At 40.1% G+C, this 27,999-nt stretch overlaps 1 protein-coding gene across 1 annotated transcript; it reads right to left on the reverse strand.

Annotated features, from left to right (window-relative positions):
• Positions 1–807: 807 nt before the first annotated feature.
• On the reverse strand, positions 808–27,932 carry cspg4ba (chondroitin sulfate proteoglycan 4ba). Its single transcript, XM_046388029.1, has 10 exons — positions 27,658–27,932; positions 23,554–23,717; positions 17,150–20,722; positions 16,089–16,556; positions 15,328–15,504; positions 10,196–10,394; positions 8,947–9,078; positions 5,956–6,128; positions 5,366–5,549; positions 808–4,912 (listed from the first exon to the last, which is right to left on the reverse strand). Exons 1-10 carry the CDS (start codon positions 27,743–27,745, stop codon positions 2,859–2,861), a joined length of 7,212 nt encoding a protein of 2,403 aa, XP_046243985.1. The 5' UTR covers positions 27,746–27,932; the 3' UTR covers positions 808–2,858.
• Positions 27,933–27,999: the final 67 nt, after the last annotated feature.

Here is a 27,999-nt window from a genome sequence, read left to right on the forward strand (position 1 = left end):
ATTTCCTTTTAATAAACGACAATGCAGTGGTGAGGTTCCTTTTGACATAACATCATTGTGCTAAGTTTGTAACTCATGGCGTGCCATTTCTCACCACTGCTTTTAGCTCATTCACTGTCAATAAGTTCATTCAGCAGTACTGACTGTGTACAAATCCTGAGCTGAGTGCATCTTTGATCAAACAGTTTGCAGTCTTTATAAGCTCACTGTAATATTTAATATCATCTGTGCACTCAAAAGAGCTTCCCTAATGTCACCAGAGTTCAGTGTATTTGGGGTCAGGAAAACAAGTTGTTGCTTTCTTCACATGCTACCATCAGTCATGTGGACTGACACACAGCAGTGAAGCTTCAGCTGCTAAAAAAACGATCCTCGTGATTTTACAAATTATATTGCATGTTTACCTTCTGGGTAGAGGACATTTGCTTTGGCACTGAGACAAAAAAACACCTCTGCTCAGATCACGTGACAAAGTCCTGCTGATTTTATTGTTTCTGAATGCGTGAAACTTGGAAATTTGAGTAATAGCACGAAACTGGGAGAAGTGATGATGATAATTAATCTTTTTCTAATTGGTCTTCTAGTGCAATGAGTAAAGTACTATTATGAGGAGGACAACAGGCTGAAGTACAGTTTAAATGACAGTAGTAGAGAAAACTGCCAAAAACTCATTTACAGGAAGGAAATAAGGGATCATTTGTACACTATTAAATCTTGTTAGAGGAGAAAAGGGCAGATACTATGCTGAAAAGGCTACACACACGCTGTATGATTATACTACTGTATGACAGCAGGAAAAAAAATGGAAACATTTTAACGTGGTTTATTAAAAATATGGTATAAATAAATATAACACTTCAGGTTACATCATTCAGATGAGACTGGAATACACTGCACAGATACTTCTCTTCAGTATAAAAATGGTTTCATAACATATACATTTACAGTAGCTTCTCTTTTCCCAGAGCTTGCTAGAACATGTCAGAACAGTTCCTTTAATTTACAGTAGATACATCATTACAGTGTCAAACCACCAAGGCCTACAGGAGATCAAGTCAAGAATCTGGTGACACAAGTTAGTGTTAAATTATCAATTTCTCACGATATCATTTCAGTCAAAGAAATTCTCAGTTTCTTACAATTTGTCAACTAAAGGTCTGTCTCTTTTTAAAGATGAACTGTTGCTAAAACAAAGAAGAGATCAACAGCTTGTCAAGTTGACACATATTAAAAGCTTCACTACAGAGGATCATTTTACGTCCCACACTATGACAGTGTTTGGACCCCTACTGCTCTGTGCAGCTGTTGGGGAACCTGTGAATCACTGAGGTGAACAGGAATAAAGTGTTGATTTGTGTAATCTTTAAAGATTAGTGCCTTGACTTTTTTGTGCAAGCTTTTTGAAGATGTGTAAATACTGTGCACAGTTCGAATATACTGTACAGCCACGCTAGATAGTATTTAAGACAAAACTGACAATTATATAATATTCAGTCCTGTAATGTTAAGCAAAGACCTCAACTATTGACAATACGTGCAACCCTCATTGATGGAAACATGACTGTTAACAGAATACCTGAGTTTACAAAAAGTTGCTATACTATAATATACTGTATAATACATACAACAATATAAAATCTGCACAATCAATTGAAATGGTTGTAGGAGACATCTTTATGCCAGTGTCTTAGTAAATCACAGTTTCAAGCTGTTATCATCAGCATTAGTTTCATCTTCCATTCTGATGATCACAACTCATAATGGAAGACTTCAACATGCATGAGGACCAGATAACGCCAGTGATTAAACATACAATCGGCACCAAACATACATCATAATTTACCACAACGATTTGTAAATGCTTAAGTGAACAAAGTCTGTCCCACCACCTACCAATGTACAGCAGTTATTGTTGTTAGGTTTTAAACCAGTAATTCAATAGACTGTGTGACTCAAAGCAAACCCAAAGCTGTCTTGATGCCGTTTAATGGAGTGCAAAGGATTTTGGCCATAGTGGTTTTAATTTTTATTCATCCTTAAAGCTGCACTGATCAATGTTTGACCACTAGGGTGCAGAAAAAACTAAAAACACTCTAATTACACATCCAGCGGACCCTCTGCTGGATGTGTAATTAGAGATTTATTATATTTTTATATTAATTTTATATTAATTATATAATTATTATATAATTATTATTGTTATTATACATTTGCAGCAGTTCTGGCCATATGATCACCTTTTAGCCTCCACTCACTTCTTGACAAAAATTCTGAGCTTGGTAAATCATTGGATTTTTTTTTTCCCTCAGTTAGTAGGGGTTTAAGAAAACATCAACACATTTGAGTACTGCATTTGAGTTTTGTTTTTTTTTTGCTTTGTGATACTGTATAAATTCTAAAAAAATAAATCTAGCTCAAACTAGCTCATTTTTCATTTAGTTACTGCTAATATAGTTCATTATATAATCAAATGCTAATTTGCTCAGATTGCACAAAAGTGCCATCATGTCTGGTCTTACTTGATTGCTGCCTGCTTGTAATGGGGCTCATGATCATGAGTGTGTTGAAATTTAATCGTGTGCTGAGAACAATAAAATGGCAATTAAGCTCTGTAAAGTTGCAAAGAGTGGTGCTAATTTAGTGGTTATTTAGTAGTCACTCATAGTTTGTCACTGTGTATAAAACCTTACATGATGCTGTAACTTGATTCAGTATAATACAAAATATTGATCAATGCAGCTTCGAGTTAATGACCTGCAACATAATATTATTAGCTATACAACCCCATTTCAAATCTGGTATCAAACGCTTTAACAGTTTTCGTTAACACATACAGCTACAAGTTGGTTTGTGGCAGATCATACCCAGTACTGATTCTTCTGCAGTGTGGGAGTGGTGGTTTGAATCATCTGGGAAGATGACGAAGGGGAACCGTTCCTCCAAGAACTTATGAGCATGTTTGAATCAATTGTGTTATAAGCTGAGCCCTGATTTGGTGTCAATAACCGATCAAGAACAGGGCTACCCGGGCAGGTGTGGTTTAATGGAGTGACAGTCACTGTGGGAACTGTTGTGCTTCTCTGGGTTTGACCCTGGTAGGACTGGCTGCTTGTAACACCAGTAGATGGCTCCTTTGGTGCAGCAGTGCTCTGCTTCCTTTGCCTGTGGTGTCGAAGAAAGACAACCAGGACTACAAAGATGATTACAAGCAGCAGCAGGGCCAGCAGTGGTAAGATAACCAGGAGCGGATTGGAGGTTTTTTGAGGGTAGGACTCCACACGAACTGGTGTGTTCCTGAAGGGAAAATCCTCTGTTCCACGTGTTGGTTTGCCAAGAGTTGTACTAAAAATATTAGTTCTGTTGGAGTTTCCCCAGCGGTTGCGTCCCATGAACTTTTGCTGATTTTTGCTTGGCTGCTGGGTGGACAGGAAAGCTGTAGACAGGACTGGTGAAGCAGTTCCATTTCTTGAAGTCTGCACTGGTGTCTGAGAAACAGATGATGTGGTGGGGACAGGACTCTTGGTGGTTGAAAAAAGTACTGGATCATATGGAACAACAGTAAATTGGAACTCCCCTTTAGCAGGTTGGATGTTGTCAGCTTTCAGTACAAAGACCAGTGAGTCATTTAGCTGTTCCACACCAGTCATGTTGGCATTCAGTTCCAAGGCTACCTTCTCCTGCATCACCTCTTGAAATGTGAAGGACTGAGCCGGTACACCTTTCCTGGTTTTAGGTTTTGCCCAAACCACTTTCCCATACTTGGGATGAGAGATAATTTCAAATACAGGGTCACTATTACTGATATTAGCCAGTGCAGAGGCATTAAGAAAGCTGGTGTTGAGTTTGACAGCAATCCCACTGGGAATCCTAAAATCTTTACCAACCTGGATCAAAGGTCTGACAGTTATGTTTAGCACTTGGCCAGTCAGATTTGCCTCTGAAGTGAAGGCAGTGAACTCAAAGCTGTCCTCTGCAGAGGAAAGGGAAATCATATGGTAGGACAACCTTCCAGACTGTAAATCCTCTTGTTTGAACTGTGTAACCTCTTGGTTGTCCTTCAGAAGTTTTCCAAAGTGTGGAGGCTTTGTAATCATGTAGTGAATGGTGATGTTCTTCCCATTTGATTCAGCAGCAAGGTTGTCCCGGGTCAGTAGTACTGAAGTCTTGCCTTGCTCCAATGTCAGCCCAGAATAGTTAACCAAAGAAATTGTGATTTCTGTCACTTCTAGGTTAAAGAGTTTATATATTGGTTTATGATGGCCATCTGTGACACTGAAGTAGAACACCCCCGAGACAGAGCTTCCATCATGGACGAAATAAACACTCCCATTATTGATTTGGGCTTGGGTGAAGGCCACTATCGACTCATTCAAACTTCCTTCAAGAGCCAGGTAACCATTGTTTGGCTTACTAATAACAGAGAACCTAATGTCATCCGGAGCATTGTCCAGGTCTTCAACTTTGAGATTCTCAGGCCTGAGGGCTACTGTATCTCCCTGCACCACCTTCAGACTTGGAGCTTTGGTTTTTAGCAAAGGCGGCTGATCATTTACAGGTGTTATTATAATGTTGAAACGCTCCTCAACAAAATCACTGTCATCTTGAGGGTGTTGTGCTGTTCGGCCCTTAGGATTTAGCCATGCACTAAATACGAAAAAATCGCGAGCTGTCTCTGAGTTGTCATGCTTGTACGTGATACCGTATTTGTTAACAATGAACTGAGAGAAGTTTGGTTTTTCCTTAGTGAGGTTTCTCTCACCTACAATAATGACACCATGTTGAGGCAGAGATGTCACCTGGAACCAGACCTCGTGGGAGCTTCGCAGAGGTGTCGGCAGCTTAGACATCAGGTTAGTGGCATCCAGTTTGGATTCATCAATGATAACACTTTCCCCTTCTGTTACCTCAGCACCTAGCATCAAGCAAACATGACATTAATCATCAAGGGCACCGATAAACATTTTTAAGTAAGAAAAAAAACGAAAACTAAAGCCATAAAGAGCGTAGTCAGTGGGTTTTAGCTATGCTAATGGCATGGCTCTAGGGTTGGCAACTTTGGTTCAGGCTGAAATATCTATTACAAGATGGATTGCCAAAAAAATTAATTAGTGTATGACCAAAATCTAATGACATGTCCATCAGCCTCAGCTGTATTTTTATGTTTAGTGCTTGTTAGGAAATAATAGCATAATTTCGCTAAACTAAGTTATGGTTAATACCATACCAATAAACAATACCTGCTATGAGGCAGCATAGTAACATCGTTAGTGTACACATGTTAGCATGATGACATTAGCATTTGGCCTAAAGCAACACTGTAAAGCCTTACAGAACCACTAGCGTGGCTGTAGGTATTTGTTTATACCTGTGTTTGCAAGCAAGACTGTGTTGTGTTCAGGTCCAGTATTCTCATAAGAAATGTCTATTTTGAAAGTCTGGCTGTCCAGAGAAGCAGGCGATGATGTCACAGAAAAGGTCATGGAGTCCATGGCTTCCCAGCCCACTGACTCGATGGGGGTTTGAATGTACACAACCTCTTTCCTGTCCACCTGAGGCACAAAAACAGCACACAGTCAACTCAGGCAACTGATAGTTTAATCATTTTTAGAAACAGTTCGGTGGCCTCAATAATTCTATGTATAGGATGTCATCATTAATTTAAATCTGCTTTGCCCAGCAGTAAATAAGGTACAAAGAGCATCTTTAACAGCTCTAACTGTGTCAGATCATAACCCATCAGAAATAATTGATTACATAAAAGCCTCATATGTCCGATTCAGCTAAATTAGTGCAAAGTCAATTTCCTGTGCAAGGTTGCACAATATCAATTATTTATACTGTGGAAATCTGGCAATGTTCCATTCGAATGGAGGTACCCAAATGATTATCCCTTTCTTCTTCTTTAAAATGCATATAAAATGAATAAAGTGTTGATATGACCTCTTATTCACTCACCATGTCTTGTGTGAAAGTGGAGATGTCTACTGTTGAATTATCAGGCTGCCTCATCACCAGGCGTCCCAGTTTAGGATGCCGGATCACATTGAATGTTATGATGCGTTTTGAGGTGTTGCTGACGTCATTGGTGACCACTTGTAAATCCTCATTTGTGATTGTTATGGAAGAGCCTGGAGGAAAGAGGGGGAATTGTATTTTAAAAAAAAATCACTGATGGCTTGGATAATTAATCAGAAAACTGTATCTCTGTCTGGTATTCAGCTTAGATGTGACCACACAGTTAAAACTCTTGTGTGGCTACATCAAATGCTGCAAGTCCCCTCTGGAAGCATTTCACATCTTTCTGACTCCAAAAAAGTGCTAAACAAGCTCAGGAATAGACAGATGAGTGTCCTTTGATGTTTCACATTAAAGCTGCACTGCAGACATCAGACTTTTTACAGCACTGTCGAACTGCAGCGCCAGGAGTTACATAAAATCCAAACAAGAAATTAAAAGTGGATCAGCTCCTTGCAGGCACAGAAATCTTCCACGTGGGGAAAATGTAAATTGAAACATCTCTTGTGCATGATGATGGCAAGAGACTACTGAGAGTTTCCTTTCTTCTTAAGATTGCAGAGATTGTGAGGATCCTAAAAAAGCCTACTGATAAATGATGGAAAGCAATGATAGAAGGAAAGAGGGGTCAAAGCACAGTGAAATTCATTCACCACTAGTCATGAGCACTCCCACCATCCTGGTCTGTCTCTCATGGGAAATTTCCCTTGTACAGGAAGAGAGAGAGAGAGAGAGAGAGAGAGAGAGAGAGAGAGAGAGAGAGAGAGAGAGAGAGAGAGAGAGAGAGAGAGAGAGAGAGAGAGAGAGAGAGAGAGAGAGAGGCTTTCTTGCCTGAAAACCTTTGCTGCTCTAAATCTGATGGGGTTTTGCTGTCCTGTCAGATGTTTGAGCAGCATTTCGGGGTGGTAATACACAGACACGTAAAATATATGAGGGCACATACTTAAAATACCTAACACATTTGAAAGCCTTTCTTAAATCTGCTGTGAGTGTTTAAGTCTGCAAGATGCTTGCAAGGTGACAAAACTGTGCAAAATGTGTGAAACATGCTAACCACCACATAAACACCACATGATAAATATTCACTGTGCATGGGACAATGTTAGTAATGTATCAATTGATTATGATGAAAAGAGATGGAAAGAATGCGCAACACAATAATAAAGGAATCAAAATTACAGTAGAATATCATAAAAGCGCCACTATACTCCTACTCCAGGTATATTATACTGTACTCCAATCGAAGGTTGCTGTCGCTGTTTGCATCCTGAAAGGCAGACCGGTAGACATTCAGAGCAGAAAAGGGAATCTAGCCACTACATTTTTCATTTATTAAAATAAATAAATAAATAATAAAAAAATATAAAAAATCCACAAATAATATTTTCTAGTTCTATAATTTAAAATCAGTCAAAATGCAAGATCTCTTTGATAGAGATACAACATTATCCACCAGTATCAGGTGTTATAAACAGAAACTAAAAGGAAAATGATTTTGAATTGGGTTACTGCAGAGGTTTACATAACATTTCCATTTTTGGTATACCACCGTTATTGTGGAAAGCATGGCACTTCTGCCCTCCAACAAGGTTGGACTACTTGTTGTACAAGAAACTTCTCTTCAGGCTGTCCTTATATTCCCACTCTGGTCATGACACAGTAATAAACACATTAAATTAAATAACTAGCCTTGTGTGCACACAAGGGAAGGGCTTGACAGAATTAAATTTCTTCATACATAGAGCCACTTCAGCAAGTCTTATGTGTTACTTGCAGGCAACACCACAATGACTTACTGTCAGGACAGTTTCAGGTAAATGCTGATCTTGTAATGAAGCATATGCAACCATTTGGTGAGGAGTCTTTGCAGTTTTACAGAGAGCACCCAGACATTTGTGAACTTTGTGAGGAAGAGGAAAAACAATAATCTCACCTCCAGAGTGTGAAAGTGTTTCATCTCAACACTCACCCCAGCAAAAACCCTTCATTGTCAGTTAAAGCTCCCATCCCACCCATCCTCATCCCCCTCCCTCTGCCCTGCCTGGCACAAAGCACCGACAGGGCTGCCTCAGACAGACAGTGGCACAGCTTTTCAAGTACCCACTCGCCCTGTGGCTGGGAAGCTCAGCAGAGCATGCCAGCTGGCAGTTGGCTGCCTTCACACTATCCTTTCCATCTAACTCACACACCAGACCAAAGGAAATCTCAGGAAACCATGAAATGAGTTTGCAGACACAGACGACACCCAGTCAGCCTATTTTTAGCTCCTGAGCGTCAAAAGTATCATACTGTACATCAAAACACGAAGCTGATTCAACTGATTCACCAGTCTGGTATTTGGGTAAATTAATGACTTGGCTCTTGAAAAGATGTTAAATTATTTAACCAAAGGGACTGAGAGCAGAGACTGCAGTCAGGCTGTACAAAGGCTACGAGCAGGCTGAACCTTAGCAAGCACAGCAACTGAAAGGGCATGGTGCAAATCTTCAACTGTGTCCTTAAAAAAACATACAAAAAGAGGAAATAATATCTTTACTTTATGTGATAGTATAACGAAAAAGAGTGTATGTGAGTGGATAAATGAGAGACAGACAAAAATAAATTGTTTCAGTTCATCTCTTAGGAGGCAGCTGCATAGTTTCATCATGACACAAACCCCTTTAAAAGGGGAATTAACACTTAAGACCCACATGTTCCAGGAAATTACTGAACCTTTTGCCCCTTATATTTCACTATATATTTGTGACCCGTTTAAACAGTTTTACGTCTTGTATGTTGCCTCACAACAGGAGAGAAGAAAAGGCAAAGAAATACATTAGCACATTACTGGTTTTGTCTGTCTTTTTGAGTGATTTGTTGACAATAATGAAAATAGAAAATAATGCAAGCTTTATCCTTTAACGACATGGATCTACTCAGAAGGTGATTTACCTGGAAACACCTTGAGTGGACGGTTTTTGTCTAAACTGAGAACTAAAGCTTTGGCAGTGATGCTGAAGATCTGCCTGGGAGTGAAGTTCACACCATCATTCACTTGGAAGTTGAATCCTCCTGACATGGCACCTGGAAACGCAGTGAAACAAAACAAAAAAAACTGAATTAAAAGCCCAAACAGTCAAGAAGCTTCTGAGGCAAACACTTTACCTGCTGAAGGAAATACAGAAACACATGCATCTTAGCTTTACGAGTTCATGTTTTCACTTTGTTCTTGGCTGGAGGAAATTTACAAATATACTCCATCTGGTTTCTGCGCATAACAACGTAGCAGATCAGCATACTGAAGCAGTGCAAACTAAACATTTTCAACAAGGCAAGGCCCAGTGAAAATCAACTGTGCACACTAGTGTGATATACAGTGTGCATAACAAAGACAGACACATTCTTGAACACAAATGGGTGAGGCGAGTCCCTTTCACACTATTATTACAAACTTTTCTTGTGGTACAAGTACGGGCAAAGAAAAAAGGAGATAAAAATCAGAACAGCAAGACTGAGACTGATACCATGAAATGCTGACAAACCCTTTTCACTGTTAAACATCAGAGTTTCCAGGTGGTAAAATATCATCACCACCAACCTGGCTTTCTGTCCAGTCTGTCTGTGTCAGTGTTGCCAGTAATTTAATGGCAAGTGAAGAAAGTTGCACATATTGTTTTATGCTGATTACTATGATTCAGTGTGAGCTCAGACAAGCAGAAAGGCAATCAGACCATTAGGTTTTGTCAACAGCATCTTCTAGTGGAAGCTAGAGGAACAACAACAACAACACGTTATCTGGGAAAAAACAGAGATGATTTGCATTTGGCATCGCTGCATTAAATCCAAAGAGTATGGGAGAAAAGAAGGATGGCGATCGCATTTGGCACAAATAATCACAGGTTAGATTCAGGACTTTAATACAATATGATAGAACAACAAATATTAAAAAGAATTTGCAGTCACATTTCTGATTAAGGGTTTTTTGGTTGTTTTTGAGGTTATTTACACTAACCAGTAATTATGTTACCAATAATTTTTTAATGTTGCTTTTTTAGTTTGTTTTTCAGGTGAACACTTGCTGTGTGATTAAAATAAAATAAAATAAAATAAATAAAAATTAGAAAATACTGTTTTGTGGCTTTCCCACAGTTCAGTTGGTGATAGAAAAACTGATTTTTGGTGATATAAAAACTGATTCTACCTTTGTGAACAAACAGCAGCTGTCCCTGGTCTATGTGTGCCTGGGTGAAGTTGAGCACTGCCTTCATGGGGGCGCTCTTCAGGGCCAGGTGTCCGTTGCTGGGTGGTGTCACCATGAAGTGGAGCTCCTCTGGGAATGAGTCCAGGTCCTGTGCTCTCAGATCCTCTGGCCTGATCTCTGTCACCGAGGACACCCAAACCTGAACAGAGGATGGACAAGGACATAACAGGTGCCATCTGTAATCCACATGATGAAATACAGACCAACAGAAACATGGGAACAAATGCTTTAGTCGACATGGCTCAAGATGTAGAAGCTAACAGTATCTGACAGCCAAATGTGAGTTTGACATTTGTTTTGATATATGGAATGAAATACTGTTAGATTTGGCCATACAATGGACCAAAAGACTTTACCTTACAGCTTATTTTCATTTGTGGATGTGAGCCTTTGAAGAAATGCCCATAATTAAGAAGTTCTGGTAAAAATATTAAATAAAATTGTCCGTGTGACAGAACAGGACTCTCAAGTACGTTTTTATAACACCTATTCAACTAATAATACAAATGGAAAGGAAGCAATGGACGCATAGAATCTGATGCATCTTTCATCATTCACTATATACAGTGCACCCAGGATGTTGTGGGTGTGAGTCCAGCTCCAAGGCTATTTCACATTTTTCTCTCTCTCATTCTCTCTCTTCTTTCTTTCACCTCTGTCATTTCCTACCATGCAGCTTATCATCCAAAGTAGCAGAACTGCTATAAAAATAATATCTGACTGAGGCACCTAAAGACGAGGCAAGACAATAACAACCTATGGAAAAATGTCACTCTGAGCATCACTCAAAACACATTCAACAAAACAACTCAAACGGAGGACATCTCAGGACTAAATATAGCCATGCAGACTGTAAACACGGTTGGATGCAGTGCAGCGTGTTCGTGAGGCACAGTTAAGTTCCTGCTTCCATGTAAATTCAAAAGCCTCGAGCTAACAGGAAGGGACAGAAGAACTCATTGACACGTAGAACAAAAAACTACTGAACAGTGCAGACACTTGACAACAAAGAAGGAGCGGCTATAGTCCAGGCCGGAGCGACTATTGCATAACATGCCACTGTCTCACACAGGTTGTAATTGCACAGCAATTCCTGGAAAGACGTGACAAAAATCATCTTTTGCACAGGGGACATTTAGACTTTGTCATAGCAGGAAGGCTACAAGTGTTACTAATTACATTACCAATGGCTCTCTTCTATTCAAAGGCCCCAGTAAGTCATGCCAATGTGACAGTGAGTCGGCATGCACAATACCTGCACCCTGAAACTGCAGGAGCAAAATGGAGTTCGGGCACCATTAATACCTTTGTTTTTGTGACATGTCATCTGTGATAAAGTCCTGTTAGTACTGGTGATGGGTGCCTGTTGTGATAAACTTTGTAAAGTAATTTAAAGATATACTCTGCTCTGTATTTCTTAAAGCCTAAACATAGCAAAGTACATTTCATCTGTTGGCGTCCTGACAGAAATATGTGTCTCTTCAGCTGGTAAATCCTCTATTGTGTTGCCCAGTCTGACTGTGTTGGAGAAGTGTGAGTTTTTAACCTGTACTGATGAGAGCAGTGAGGGTGAACCAAAACTGTAAAGTTGTAAAGCAAACACAGACAATGAGCTGAATGACTCTGAAACGTTCCAGAGAGCTGAGGGTGTATTTTACTTTTCACCTACTAAACAATATGGCCCCAAATTCCCCTAAAATGACCAAACTAAAGGCTGAGGTCTAACCAGCGGTAGGATATTTTGAAATACATTTACTAAAGTACTTTATTTATACTTCTATTTAAGTTACTTTATTATTTTTTTCACTCCACTACATTTCAAGGGGAAATACTGTACAGCTGAAACAATTAGTCCATTAACCAGTTGACAGAAAATGAATTGGCAACAATTTAGAGGAACGGAGGAAAATCATCAGCAGAAGAGTCCATCACGAAAATAATCATCAGTTGCAGTCATGTACAAAATGACCTCCACCTCAACCAACTTCAACAGTAAAATCCTGATTTTACATTAATAAATGAGTCATAATAATCTAATGATATACATAATAATTTGACAGTCACAGAGAACATTTTTCTGCATTCAGCACTTTTACTTTAAATACTTTAAGAACATTCATTAGACTAACATAATTTTACTTAAAACAAACATTTTCAATGCAGGACTTTCATTTGTAACTGTATTTTTACAGTGAGGTATCAGTAATTTTGCTTAATCAAGGGATACAAGTACTTTCTCCACCACTGGGTAAAACTGATGGTGAACTGGTCTCTCACTGGATATTTGACTTGTATAAGGCACATTTCCTCCAAGCAGTCTGGTTCAGTTCAGCGATATCAAGTCAATACTAAAACAGTGAAAACACTGCAGATCACTGATTGGTCAGAGAGAATCAGAGCAATCAGAGTTGTGTCGTTGTCTGCAAAGTAGGATTTCTCACACCCTCCTGCTCTTTCAGCAGTATCTTGTCTTGCTGCCTGCAGCCTTTTCTCAGAGAAAGCCTGTTTCCTTATTGTAATAAACAACCACATACTGAGAAGAAAAAACACAAACATTCAATGTCCTCCATTGTTTGTGTGTAGGGAGTGTGTCGTTCAGTGAGTGAGACAGAGAGAGAGAGCAGCAGAAAAATGACATTGAGTATGAGCCAAGCAGGAGATAAGTTTAGCAGTATGTGCTGGCAGTGTACAGTACAGGTTACAGTGTGTCAGTTAATGAATGCTGCAGCCTTTCCAGACCTGGAAAAGTCTCATCTTCTCAACTACTGGAAAAATTAAGGGTTCGGCCCCAAAGCCCCACTGGCAAAAACAGGTCGCAGCTTTACCGTTCTAATGTGCAACAAACTGAACAGAACCGGGCTGCTAGGTGGAAACAGAAGCTTGGGGTACTTTTCTCTATTAGCACCTGTAAATCTCCTCCCTCTACCACAAGGGACGCCATACATGACACATCAGTGCCACACATGTGAGTGTGTTCATCCAGGGGCAACTGTCAGGAAATGACTACACCACCAGTAATCCCTGATTGAACAGGAAGTCACAGCAGGATCAGTCTGATGAGCATAATGAGCACCTTCAGTGCGACTCATCGCATTCAAAGAAAAGACACATGAGCACAATTAGTGCAAAGAGCCTCCTCAGGGTCTACATCAATCCCTCAAACATGACCGGGTGTCTACTGCTTGTCAGGCTGCTGCTTTAGTGAAGCAAGTTTAAACTACTCCACACTTACATCTTTGTTCCACTTTTATTGAATGCCTGTGAGTTTTTACTGCCAAAACCTTGACTGTTCTGAAGTTTATTTGTTGAGGTTTTTCATAAACTTGTGGGTTTTAACTTAGATAAGTACTTCAGAAGACTCACAGGTTTGATGCAACTGGTCTCACCTGAACATCTTGACAATTAGTCAGTGTTTAACTCCGAGTCAGAAAAGCACCACAGGGTGCTGGCGCGTGATTGTATTGGCATTATTTATAAATGTCTGTCACAGGCCTTTGAAAACAAAAACAGGCCAAATGCGTGCAAATTCATACTGACACAACTGCAAAAGATTTTAAGTGGTGACAATTTACTGGTTTCAGTTTAAAACATGTTTACAGATTCTCCAGTACAGACAGACAGCTCAAGATGTTTGATATTATTTTAATTATGATTATTATTATTACATTTTACAGTAGATTTTAATTTAAATTTATTTATTGATTTCTTGCACTGATATCTAATGCAGGCTTTTCTTTGGGTTTATCAGTGTTTGCCAAACGTTCATAGCGTTTAAAGACGATTCATAAATACACAGAGTAAAAACAAAAAATCTGAAATTAAAAATCTGATGAGCCCTTTTTTAATACTGATACAGAAAACACTGCAGTTGCTTCAAATCAATTTTTCAACTAATTTATCAATAAGTTATATAAGGGAATAATATATAATCTCTCAAAATCTTCCACAGTAAAACATGAGACCACAACATGAAGTGCAGTGGCAGAGAGCCACCTTGTGGTCACTGAGACTCCACTTCCATTTCACCCAACATCAAGTAAAACATGACACACAATGTCTAATGATCACATTTGAATTAAATGCATCATCATTATGTGCACACCAGTTTGTCAGCGACAATCACTAAAATCCCAAATGGCTCTCTTTCAAAAATATTCTCGAAGTGTCTAATTAAATCTACTTTAAACTGGCTTCCTGATGCGCTTCTTCTTCTCCTCTGAGTCTGCAGAGTCCCAGAGGAATTTTAGGCATTTGGGGCAAAGCTGCTCAGACAATAGAGATCTACACTTCAGTCTCTCTTTTCCAATTGGACAACTCCCAACTCTGGCCACTAAAGCTGACAGAGCACAAGTCAGCACTGTTCAGCACACGGATGCACATGAGAACTTGTGTCAACCTCACGACTCTAACATTTAACATGCCTGTGTGAACAGAAGCACTTAGAATCACTCACTGGTAGTAGAAAAGCAGCACATAAGCAGAGAGATGTGACATAGATGAAACTGGACTGAACTGAAGCCGTGTGGTCACAGCGTTTGCTGTTTCTAGGCCATGTCATCATCTCACTCAACAATAGGATGCTGTGAAATACGACTTAATTCCAGCGACATATCTCCAGCAGCAGGACCTTATGTTTGTGTAATGCCTGGAGTTTATTCTCCATTTGATTTAAACTCTTTTGTATTCATAAGACGTCTCAGAAATCATTTCCAGTCAGACTGAGTTATGCAAAATAGCAGCTCCCTCTTCAATTCACTGAAGCAGCATTGCTTGCAACCTATCCACCAAAAAGCAGTGCTTTCTTTTCATACTAGGAGAAGCAAATCTTAGCACCATAATAACATGCCTTCCTACAGTCCCAGGCACCTTCAAATGTATGTCAATGTCTGTTTCATGTTGCCAGCCCCCCTGGACCCTCCTCCACATAGCAAACATAGTTTCCCTCATCCAGTCAGCCATGGCAACTTGCAACACTGCCCGCATGAAAACTGTCTGACAGTAAGCTATGGTGCCAGACCTGCTAGTAAAAAAAATGTCCAGAGTTTAAATATAGAGCAGCAGTGCACACTCACCCTGAGGACCCTGTTGGCTGTAATAACAGGAGGCTCATCGTTGACAGCTGTAACCTGGATGTACACCGTCTGGGCTGCACTCTGCTTCCTCAGGCCTGTGTCATTGGCGACCACAGTGAAGTTGTCAGCTAAGGTTTCGCTGCTGTCGTGGACGTAGTAAATGAATTCGTGTTCCACCTGATTTAAGAACATGGAAATTATTAGTGAGAACGTTTACTCAAAACACAGAGGTACAAAACATTGCAATGATTTATGACTCTTAGGCCACTATCATCTCTTATTCTGTGACATGAGTTTTATACAGGAACAAAAAGTAAACACATTTATGCTTTGCAAAATGTAATAAGAAGCAGAAACATGATAGAGACAAACAGCAAGGTCAAGAGATCCTAGCTGTGCTAGGATGAGTTGAAGTGTTGTTAACATGTCTCCAGATTAGGGTAAAATCTGGAAAACTCATTGTGTAAAATTGCAGAAAAATACAGATGCCACAAGCTCTGTGGCTACAGCTTAACTCTCAGGCCTGAAAATAATCACTGCAATAATAATCAATCAAATCACTTATACATACATTATCAATCAACCATACAAATTTAAAAAAGACAATTAAAAAGGCATTTTAAGTTACAGTCAAAACCCTATAAAACTGAGTCTACTTTGAGAAAACATTCTCTCCTCTAAATCATTACATGGCTTTAAAATAACATGCTTATTACTATTTTTCCATAGCAACTTCAAGAGTGTCTGTAAGAACATCTCACCTGCCTCCTGGTGAAAGAGTTTATGGGCACACCGGGGTGTCGAGAGTGCTCAATGTGACCATGCTGCGGATGCTCAGTCAAACTGTACAGGAAGTTGATTCCATTAAAGTGTCGGTTGGTGACTTTGAGCACATCCTGGGTCAGGGCCTTGGAGGCGCCTTCATTCAGTGTGATATTGGAGACCTGAAGTGGGATGAGGCGTGGGATGATGTCAACAGACATCCTAATGTCACTGACATCAGTGACCCCGTTGGTGGCATCGAGGATGAAAGTGTCATTGACTTTGCTGGGCTCCACCTGCATGTACTGGATGTTCCCACTGTTAATGTCCTCTTGGGTAAATGTCTTGACAGGGGATTGTTTGGTTCCGATGTAGCGCTCTTTGACAAAATGCCGGAGAAAACCATGAGACGGGGCTACTTTGACTATGAATACAATCTCAGATGGCAGATTGTCCTCATGAGTGACCTGCAGCGATCAGAAAACATATTCAGTGGTTAAATTTGAAATGTTCCAAGTGTCACTAAAGTTTAGTTTTATCTTGTTCTTTATGTAACACGACATCATTGTAAAAAGTAAAAGCAAACACTGGTCAGCATTCACTTTCCTCTCGTTCAGCAGCCTTAAGATTTTAAGCAGAGCAGTAAAAACTGGTCTTTCACTGTAACATCAGTGCAAAATTGTCTTTTTATTATGATTTGGCTTGTCTGCCAAATGCTGTTCCTCTCTGACACCATAACTAGACTACAACATGCAGGTTGTTTAATAAACTATTTTTATAATCAATACTCAGGTTTGGAAGCTCTTAGCATGACATGATATTAAATAAAATATTGTTATGTGGTCCCACATAACATATAATAAGGAAAAAATAAGCCAGATTTTTGTGGTAGAAAAGCTGTAACATTATTGTGAAATTTAAAATCTAAATTAAACTTCAGATCTTGAAATATCAACTAATAAGGAGAGCACTGGTCTACAAACCAGCAATCATACTGTTTCAACCAAAACAAAATTTTAATTAATGAATGCTGAATTTTTCTCTCTTCCGATACACTCACCTCCAGCTTAGTTTCATCAATCTTTGCTGGTTTTCCCTCCTCCACCAGTAAGGTGTTGTGATTCTGCACGATGGGTGGCCTCTGATGACTCTCCAGGTAAACCTTCACATTGATCCTCACTGCCAATCGAAGACCTTTAGCTTTCACCATTAAGTTGAAATAGTCTGCCAGATGTTTGCTGTCATCGTGCTTATAGGAGACCAGGCCACCCTTTAAGTCAGACTGTAAGAATGACTCCACTTTTGTTTCATTGCGATAAAGTCTTCCATACTTGGGAGCCTCATCCAACTTGAAGATGACTTCCTTGTCATCTCTGATGTCCAAATTTGATATGACAGTAAAATTACTGGTGGAAATGGTTACTGACCGGCCCTTCTGAACCAGTAGCCCGGTGTTGTTGCCAGTCTTCAAGAAAGGGTCATGTGCACTGACGTCCAAAAGGCTTGATATAAAATGTTTTCCATCTGAGACAAAGAGCACAAACCGGCCAGTGCTCACACCTTTGTGAATAAACAATACTCGCTTTTCTTCCAGATCCCTCTGTCGAAACTGGAACAGTCGGTGAGTAGTATCATTAGCCAGCACAAGGTCTCCCACTGGGATTCCACGTCGAGTGTAAATCAACTGGCTATCGTCAAAGTCAGAGTCGGCATCATGATAACGCAAATCCTCTATAGTGAGTAACTTCTGTCCATCCCTCACTACATGGAAAACTTTATCAATAACACGCACTGGCTTTTGGTCATTGACTAACTGAATAGATAAGTTGAACATTCCTTCTTTGCTGCCAATGTCATCTTCTGTGATCGAAGATTTGAACCCTTGACTAGTGGAGGCTATGAAAGTGAAACCATCGTGAGTTGTTTCACTGTCATCATGGATGTACATTATCCGTTCCTCTAATATATCCTGATTACTAAAGGTTAAGATGTTGTTGTAGCTAGCATTAGAATTTGACTGACTAATACGAGCAAGCTTTCCATGTTTGGGGCTGCTTATGACTGTGTAATACATATCTTTTGTACTCAAAGTCTCTGCAAACAGCTCATCTTTTGTGATGAGTTTACTTTCTCCCTCCAGAAGAGAGAGTCCATCATTTCTCATAAAAACACTGTTGACATCAGCCTTAATAGAAAACTGGAAATCATAGTTTTGTGACTGAGCATGTTTGGAAACCAGCTGAAATTTGAACCTGTCACTTGTATCCTCACAAGGTCTATCGACCAGCTCGTAATGTACTTTTAGATTTGTTACATCTCTTTGGCTAAAGGTTGAGTTCTTCTTCAAGACCGTGGTGTCGAGCAGTAGTTTCCCTTTCTTTGGTATGGTCAGAACCCGAAAATAAAGGTCATCTTCAGAGAGGGCCACACCTTCAGCTGTGGCAAAAAGATACTCTGAATCTAGTGTCACTTTTCGAACTTTATCCATTCCTATCATGGCATTTCTCACCAAGTGATATTTCACCCATTTTACAGTAATTGGGAAGAGTATTTCAGTGGTTGACCGTCCAGCTACATTAACTTTGCTCTTAAAGTAATCACTGGCACTGGATGTCTGAATTTCTGGAAAAGTGCTAACATACCTCAGTCGCTCTTTCTCTAGAAGCCTTTGAGAAAATGAGTCAGTCGGCCTCCATTCACCACTTGAGTGAAGTCTCTGGAGTTCTCCATACTGAGGGGGTTCAATTATATCATATCGGATATCTACAACTTGCTTCACAGCATTGGTTTGCACAGCCAGATGCTTTGAACCAATTATAGCTGACTCTCCTTGAATAACCTCAATGCCCGTGTTGTTGGCAATCTTATACTCCAATGCCACAGCCATGACCCTTAGAACCACAGTGTTGCTGACCTTTTCCCCATCGCTAACTCTAAGAACTATTCTTGAATTTCGAACCCCTGTGTGAACATAGTACACCCTTAGTTCCTCTAAGTCTGCATATGAGAATGAGGTCACTACTTTGCCAGGGCTGTTTTCTATCTCCAAATATCCCGCATCAGCATTCAGGTTCCCAAGCACAGAAAAGACAAGGTCATTGTAGCTGCTGTCAATGTCCATGGCCTTAAGAACATTTGTGGTGAGGCATTTCTTTGAATTCTCCAAGAGGACAAAGAGATTTCCTTCAGGGAGGCTCAGTTCAGGTGCATCGTTGGTGGGTGTCACAGTAATATTGTAACGGTATAATTTGTTGCCCTTCAAATAATCAGGAACTTGCTTTTTACTGCTAGAATAAATCGAAAACATGAGGAAGTCATTCGGTTCCTCTGAACCCCCATGGATGTACATCACTCGTCCATGCCAGAGGTCCAACATGCTGAAGGTGTTCTCCTCTTGATCCTGATCAACATCAAGCCTTATCTGGCCATGAATGGGCTGCTCCTGAATTCGGAACATGATCTGAGACTGTCGAATGCCAAGCTTTTTGAAGTCCAAAAGAACCTTGATGTGTTTGGCCTCGAGAGATGCTCGACCACCTTCCTGAACCACAAGGTTTTTGAGTTGCAGAAAATTTGAGCCATACCTTCTGTCCAAGCCCCTTGCAAGGGTGGACATATGAAGTGATGGTGTTGGTGTCACCAAGTGAAAGAGGGATCCCAGAGCACTTGTTGGACCCACAGTGGTCGATGGTTCTGGTTCTTTCTCTGGCTCACAACCAACAGAGATATCCTTTGTGACTACAGCACTGGAGAGACCCATCTTCACTCTGTTGACTTCAATGTTCTTCAAGCATCCTTTGAAGGAACCTCCTCTGACACGCTTTCCAGACACAGAAACAAGCCCCACCTTTCTGACTTCTGCTCTGGTGCTATCATCAATACCTCCAACAAAAAGAAGACCTTTAAGCTGGAGTCCCTTTGAACGAGTGGTAATGCTGCTTTTCACCATTTCTCCATCAACAGTTAGCTCAAAGCTTTTGACACTGAAATGCAACTTGATAGAATGCCATTTCTTGTCATTTATGAATGTGAGGGAGCGAAGCTCAGTTTTGGTTCCACCTTTTCCTATAATGGCAACTGGCAAACCTTCCTGAAGCTCCACAGCCACAAAGTCACCTTCTTTCGCTGAACTGTACAGGATAATTCCCTCTTTAGCTGAAGTGTGTACAACACACTCAAATATTGCTTCTGGCTGGACATTCCAGGTTGGAAGAGAAATGTAAGCCCTGGAGCTGAAGAAGCTGATAGGGTCCTCCTCTGTGGCAAAGAACTGGGGACTACAACCTAAAGACACCTCATAGACATTCTTAAATCCAGTATACGGCCTAAGTGATGACACCAAATCATGTTCATTGAAGACCACCTCTTCCATGCAGCCGCGGAAGCCAATTGGGTCTCTGGGGAGGTACAGTCTATCCAGGCCTCCTGAACCTCCAACATAAAGACCATCCAAAATGTGGAGATTGTGATGGGACCCTGGCATCTTCACACTTGTGTGTGAGTTCTTGTCTACAGTCATAGTGACGTTCTGCTGAACATGGTGGACTTCGGCAGAGTGCCAGGCCAGGTCATTGAGCTGGGTGCCTCTATCTGATTGTAGCACTTGCTCCCCTGATCCAAGGTCCAGTTTCAGCTAAGAGAAGAAACAAACAAACGGATTTCAAAGCATGCTATATTATGAGAATAAAGGGTAAATTCACAGACTGAGCTAAGCAACATTTCAACTTAAATCCAGTGGTATTGGTGTTTTAAATAGATTGCCACAAAATTTTAAATTTTAATCCCAGAGGATAAAGTCTACTAACTCTGGCAATCTGGCAAAGGCAATTTCCTCATGCACCACCAGTTGGTATGTGTCATTTTAGTTTTTTTAGTGAAATGTCTTGCCAACTATTGCATGAATTCCTGTTTCGGTGATCTGAGAACTTTCACTTTACACCCTGAGCAGATCAGAATTATAACTTATTCTGTGAAATATCTCAACATCTAGTTCATGGACTGATTAAATAATAAAAAAAAATAAATATATTAAAAAAAATCAACAAACTTAGTTGATTCTAAGAGGATGAATACTGATGACTTCAGCGATCCTTTAACTATCAGCATATATTTATTTATATCATATTTGATATTTGTGGTTTTGAGTAAAATGTCAACTACTCTTGGATGGATTGCCATTAAATCTGATAGATATACAGTACATGCCCCCCTCAGGTTGAATTGTAGTGACTTTGGCAATTCTTTAACTTTTCTTCATGATCACATCATTTTAGACTAAGATAGTGAACACTGTAAACATTACATCTACTACACATGCTAAGGACAGTCTAACACTGCCTCTACCACAGTTGTAGACTCTTGTTTAGATCATGAAAATAATACATTTAAAAAAAAAATATACCGAAAATATTGGTACAGCATTACAAATGCAAAAATAGCATGAACTGTAGATTATTTTAATATTTTTATTGTATCGGATGACATAATGGCTGCTATGACATTAAGAAGAATTAACTGATTAACTGTAGACACCGTGACACCTAGAAAGGAAAACACAGGATTTAGACTGATTATATTCCATGATGTCACATTTTGTTATAACAGCGAGCTTTGTCTGTGATTTAAAGCAGGAAGAGAACTATTACCTCTTCGCCTTCAGCTACATCCTCAGAGCATCATGTCACCATCTCAGACTAATGCTGCATTTAGATGACATGCTTGTCAAGGCTTGCTGCTGAGTCCCTGCTATTCACGCACGGGTTTCCAGGGAGCAAACGCTCATGACTGACTCACATGGAATAAGACCCCCAGCCCGAGGATAACTTGTGCGAGAGAACAAAAAAAATGTTTTGGTGACCTGTGCCAGTTTAAGGAACAGGGACAAGAGATTCACTCCTCGTGCTCACTGAAGTACGACAATGAAACACAGTCAGTGTGATTCATTCTTGGTAGCACGAGTCTAACACGAATAGATGCTTAGTCACAAGGATTTTTAAGGTTTGATGCACATAGGCTATAATGTGAATCTCAGGACTTCCTGTGTTTCTTATGAATGTGTCTGCATATTAAAAATGTTTCCTACAGTACATGTTGATTCTGTATTCTTCTTACCGGATGCTTTACATGCAGTCCTGAAGAGACAAATGAATTGTGCCCTTAAATCCTTCCAGCAAGGCTTGTGTTGCAGGCTAAATATAGTGCTGATGGCTTCGGACACAAACCCATCCTGCATCTCATACACCCAAGGAATACATATTTTGTCATGAATTCAGAAGTAAAAGTCCAGAGGTGTACTTTACATGTTATGGTTATATAAATGAACATTTAAACTTTTTTTACTACTGACACAGTTTTAGTTTGAAATTTAATATTAAATAAGATTTTTTTCCTTTCTAGTAATTGAAGCTCATTTTACTAAGGGAATTCAGTGCCTTTAAATAGGGCAATACACCCCGTGTGTGATACTCTTTATTAAATATTATCAGTCAAATGATTGGCATATATGTCAATTCTTAGTAACCTCTTAAAAATATGTAAAATGCATAATTTAAATTTCAGCTTTTTGAAACTAGTTACATTTTGCTTTTCATCTGATGCAGTTTTAAAGGCTGATTTTTAGGTATGCCTCTAGCGTTTGAACTGAGCAAAAGCCACTGCAGTCACTGAGCAGACACATTTATGGAAGCACAACTGGACAGTATTACAGCAAGTGATAGGATTAATAACAAAAGGACAGCGTATCACAAAAAACTCCCACATATAAATTCAAAAGGAAAACTGTGTATTAACACAGAAATGACTAAATGATTAATCAATTAGCTGTTCGGACGAAAATTCATGATTTCAGCCATTTCTCTGAGCGAAAACATTTGTTCCATCCTTCTCAAATGATAATTTGCTGCTTTTTTGTGTTTCATGTAATTCTGTTTTGGACTGTTGTTCAGACAAAACAATACATTTGAAGAGGCCACTGGACTGTGAGAAATTGTGAGAAATTGAAAATGAATCTTATAATTAGTTTTATAGCTCCTGTTAATCCTGAAGAAAATTGTTTGACAGAGGCAGTAGAGGGGCAGATGTGTGTTGCGCTGTGATCAAATCATTTGACAAACATGTACAATATAATGATCACTTGATTACTCAGATACGATAAAGACACAGATCAGCTTGTTTCATAATCTCTTAGTTTCTAATGTGACAAGTGACTGGCACTGAGCTAAGACTCTGCTCACACCACACTGGCCTGTCTGCTTGTGTTACTGCGCTGAGAGACTGACACTGTCAACTGAGATAGAGCAATAGCTTAAGGTGGTCAGTGTGGGTGTGTGTCATGTCTTTTCATACATGTGCATGTGGTCGAGTACAAGAGAAGATGTGTATTGCATGTCTGTACGTATATGCATGTGTGCGCTCGCATATAGTTGCGCACATATGCTCGTGTGCTACGGCTACGGATGTACCCACCTGCAGGCAACCAGCATGGAGCTCGAGAAGGAAGTAGCTGGTCTGGCCATCGGCGAGAAACAGCAGGCCATTGGTGCTGGAGGTTCGGAAGCGAATGCGGAGTGTGTTATGGTCGGACGACTCTGTTGCCTTGAGCTGAACAAAGCCATCACCATAGAAGGAAGCTGGAGAAAGACATTAGAGAGAGAGAGATATATATTTCATTAAAAAGGAGAATGGAGACCAAGAGGGATAAAGTATATGTGTTCAAATGTGGTGCTTAGTGCCTTTTGCAGGCGGTTGAATCACTCATTCAAAGTATGAAGGAACAGAAAGTACAGTAGCAGTGAATACAGCAAACGCAAAGCAAGTTAAGTCAAGCATTGCAGTCTTAATATAGTCAACATGTGACATTTAAATATAAAAGCCAGGCTAATTATCATCCTGGCTGTTCTTTACAAGTGGAGCAGAGTCTATGTACGTGGGAAGCACATATGTGCACATGCGCACACACACACAGAAAGAGAGAGAGAGTAAGTGAGTGTGTGTGTGTGTGTGTGTGTGTGTGTGTGTGTGTGAGAGAGAGAGAGAGAGAGAGAGCTTTATAACACTGTGCACAAATTATACCTCACCTGATTTAAAAGAATGTTTTTAAGACTCTGTGGATCTGCTGGGTTTAGCCTTCGTGGTGGGCCAGTTGTGTTTGTACTTTATGTGCTCAACCATGATGATTTACATGCATTCAAGTACGACAGGAGTATAATTATGACACATTAAAGCTTTACTTGTAAAATAACCACCTCTGGGATAAAACAAAAGTCCTGCCCATGCATTACAACTGAATTGCAGGTTTTTGTTTCTGCTCGTTTGTAGCTTCAGGAGAAAGTTGTTCATGGACTGTCCAAAACCGTAGGAAAGACATAACTGAATTTTAAAGGTATTTGACTTTTAATGCCACAACAGCTGTATACAAACTGAAGCAGTGGATGTGGAGGTGGCTCGGAGGGAGTCAGACATGTTTGGGCCTGCCCTGCCCTGACAGGAACCTTCAACCTGAACATGAAAGGCTCTGACGTCCCCACATTGTCTGTGGCCCCCTGTTCCAGGAGGAGTGTGGCGGACGGACCCAGCTGTTTCTTCTACCTCACCTCCCAGCCATCTCACATCACCCTGTAATCTGGGCTAACATGCTCTGAAGGTTTCTCATCTAAGCCTCAATGCCCAGGCACCACCAGTTCAGTATTTAATGAGCTCCACGGTCCCACGCATAGTCAAAGGTCAACAAACACATTCGCCTCTGTGAAGTAACGTGTCCATTCCACGTTTTGTTTATTTGTAGTTCATGACCCAGGGCAAGAGACGGACTACGGCTAATGGGCTAAAGTGACTCACTTGGGAAGATAGATAAAGTTAATGTGAGTTAATGCATTGTTTTTTCTCCTAAAAGGGTTAATGCACTAATGGGTGGTTTGCTTGACCAAATCCAATTGCTATGGACTGTGCAGTATAAATTAAGACAATTAAACCAGTAAAGCATGTAAATTAACCCTTCAGCCATATCAATATCCAGTCATCAATGCCGATTATAAAGGGACAAAAAAAGAAATAAATCAACCTCAGTGTAACAAACATAACATGCATCCTCTGGTAACAAAACCAAAAGAAATGCATCAATTACAGCATTATATGTGCATTCAAATAAAAGATATTTATGTATTTTTAATGAATTTTTTTCTCATGTTTAACCTTTTGCCAAGTATTTTCATTTAAATGTTCTGTATGTAAACAGACGATCACCCATATTTAGCAAATCAATTTCTGTTTCTAACTCAAATCTAAGGCTAAATGGCAAAAATACCAAGTCTCAGCTGGGCACACAGATAGACATTATTTTACACACAAATGTCAGATTTTGTTTATGTATACAGTATATATACCTTAAAAGTTTGGTTCATACATCAGTCGCCCGCTGCTTTTTACTCAAATCTTAACAGCTTCTCTTAATAACCGTTCATCTTCTGTAACGATGCATCTCACAATAGTTTTCATTATCAATCGGTCTGAGCATTTTCTTGATTTTTTGATTAATTGTTTGGCCATAAAAAAAGTGAAAGATTCTTCAAACATGTTTTCCACTGAACCTCACATGGCAGGTACCATGCAATATTCCACGATATGGCCAGTGGCTCATAGTGGCACATGACACCCCCAAAACATTTCTTGTTTAATTAAATTGAAATTAAATGAATTGACATTAACAGACCAGTCAGGTGTAATGTGTCTTTAACGACTGTTAAATACAGCCGGGAATAAACAAATTAACTGGCCCACAGGCACTCAGCATCCAGCAATACTTATCCTTAGCCTGACCCTGAGTCAGATTATTTCTCATTTATACATCATGTTCATTCATCTGACTGGCTCTGGGTATGTAAGAGGGAGGAAGCAATTCCGACAACTGGCCAAGAGGAATAAAATGACATTTTTCCCTTATATTCACAAGGATGGACATGGAAGCTCACTTGTATTTTAGTGTTGTGATGATGACGTCATAATACTGAATGTCACGCCTGGTTAAAACACAAGGGTCTACCCCACAGTTCACTTCCCTGTAGGGAACTGGATTCTTGGAAAGCTGCAGAAAATGCCGATAAGGTAACTGAGTGTTTGGAGAAAATTTTTTTTTAAACATGTGTGCTGAAACATGCATTTTCACAGGGTACATAGATGAAAGAGCACAGAAGACTTCTAGAAAGCAACACCCGACTGTGTGCCTTAAGAAGCCAAAACAGGAGGTGTTTGGAGGATGTTCTGTAATCTACATGTCTGCAGGGGCAGTTTTCTGTGCGTCAGGGACATTTTTTTGAGAGATTTCACAACAACAAAGCTGGTGACCTTTTTAGCGAACACCCGCTTACAGTTAATTTGAGGGGTAAGAGCAGTGCTTGTCGCTGCCTGGGTGCTCAGTTTGTGCAACAAAATCAGAAATGCAACTTGACTGAAGTGCCTCTTTGGGTGTTTGCTGACTGACACGCCGCTGTGTTTGCTGATGCATTTTCAAAGCACGGCACGAGGATGTTTTATTATTTTATCCATAATGCTATGGGAACACAGGGGATGCACACAATCTGAAATGCACTGAAGTCAAACAAATGTCTATACTATAATTATTTTCATTGAAGGATATGGTGAGTGTGAGTCATGGTCAAATGATTCCTGATTCTCCCCAGGGGCAGAGCCTGGATGAATGTAGAATAAGATGACACATGCCCAGGATCAAATCAACCAGAGAGGCTAATGCATGCACACATGGATGTAAATAATGTACATCTGAAGCTGTAACTCACTGAAAAAACATAACAATAATAATAATAATAATAATAATAATAACCCACTGTCCACCTCAGACCTCTCAACACAATGACCACTGACCATTTCTATGATTTCATTTGAATGTGCTATTGTCAGTCAGATAGCTTTTCCAGTGCAGCGAGCATCACAGCCCCATTTCTGCTGCTGCCTCTAACAAACTGCACGTCCTGTGTGTGCACCATGCGTGCACAGATCGTCTACTGCCGGTCATTTATATGAGATAAATGCTTATGTTATTGGCCTCATTCATTTGAAATAAATAAATAAATAAATAAAAATCCATGCGGTATCATTAAAAGCTAAAACTGACTTTTGTTTCTGCTGCGTCAGCTTCTCCTAAGTCACAATTTATTCAGTTCTGTTATGTGTTCAACGGGGTTAACATCTTCAGACCTGTGAATCACTGCAGCAGCTCAACAGCACATACAGAAAACATATAACAAACCTCCGTAAAGGGACACTAAGTCTGCCTCATGATGTTACAGAAACTGTGAAGCTGTGGCCTCCATGTGAAGGAAATCCCAGTCAGCAGGGGGAAAGAAGGCAAATGGCAATTTTTATGAACATTTAAGTTATAGTTATAACCTGGAAAGTAGCCTTCAGGATGAAACAATTTCCTCAGTAAACTAAACACAAAGGAGGGAACCCGTCAGAGTTAACACACATGAGGTCACAGTACTGACGTCTTTAAAAGCACAACGAAATAAGTTTGTATGTTTCCACTGGAAAACCGTCGAAAAGTTGCATTATTACCTCCCGACGCCAGCTGAAGCAGGAGCGACCACCAGAGCAGACCGCGGAGCCACAACTTCTTCTGGGTGTTTTTCACAGCAGAGTCCATCTTTCTTTAACCGGTTGAAACACTAATGCGAGAGCACCGTGAGGTTACATATTTACAGACCCGCTTTCACTTCTTCACGCTTCGGTACCGTCAAACGCAACAATTAGCGCTAAAGCCTCTACGCGGTGAGAGCGAGCGTGCACGCGGCGGTGCTGGGCAGCAGACCCTAAAATGAACTGAGGGTCCGACGTAGACTCTCGCTAAACTCCGCCTCGCGCGCGCGTGTGTGTACGCGTGAGCGCGTTGATCCCAGT

The sequence above is a fragment of the Scatophagus argus genome, chromosome 4 (genome assembly GCF_020382885.2).
Source record: "Scatophagus argus isolate fScaArg1 chromosome 4, fScaArg1.pri, whole genome shotgun sequence".
Lineage (NCBI taxonomy): Eukaryota > Metazoa > Chordata > Actinopteri > Scatophagidae > Scatophagus > Scatophagus argus.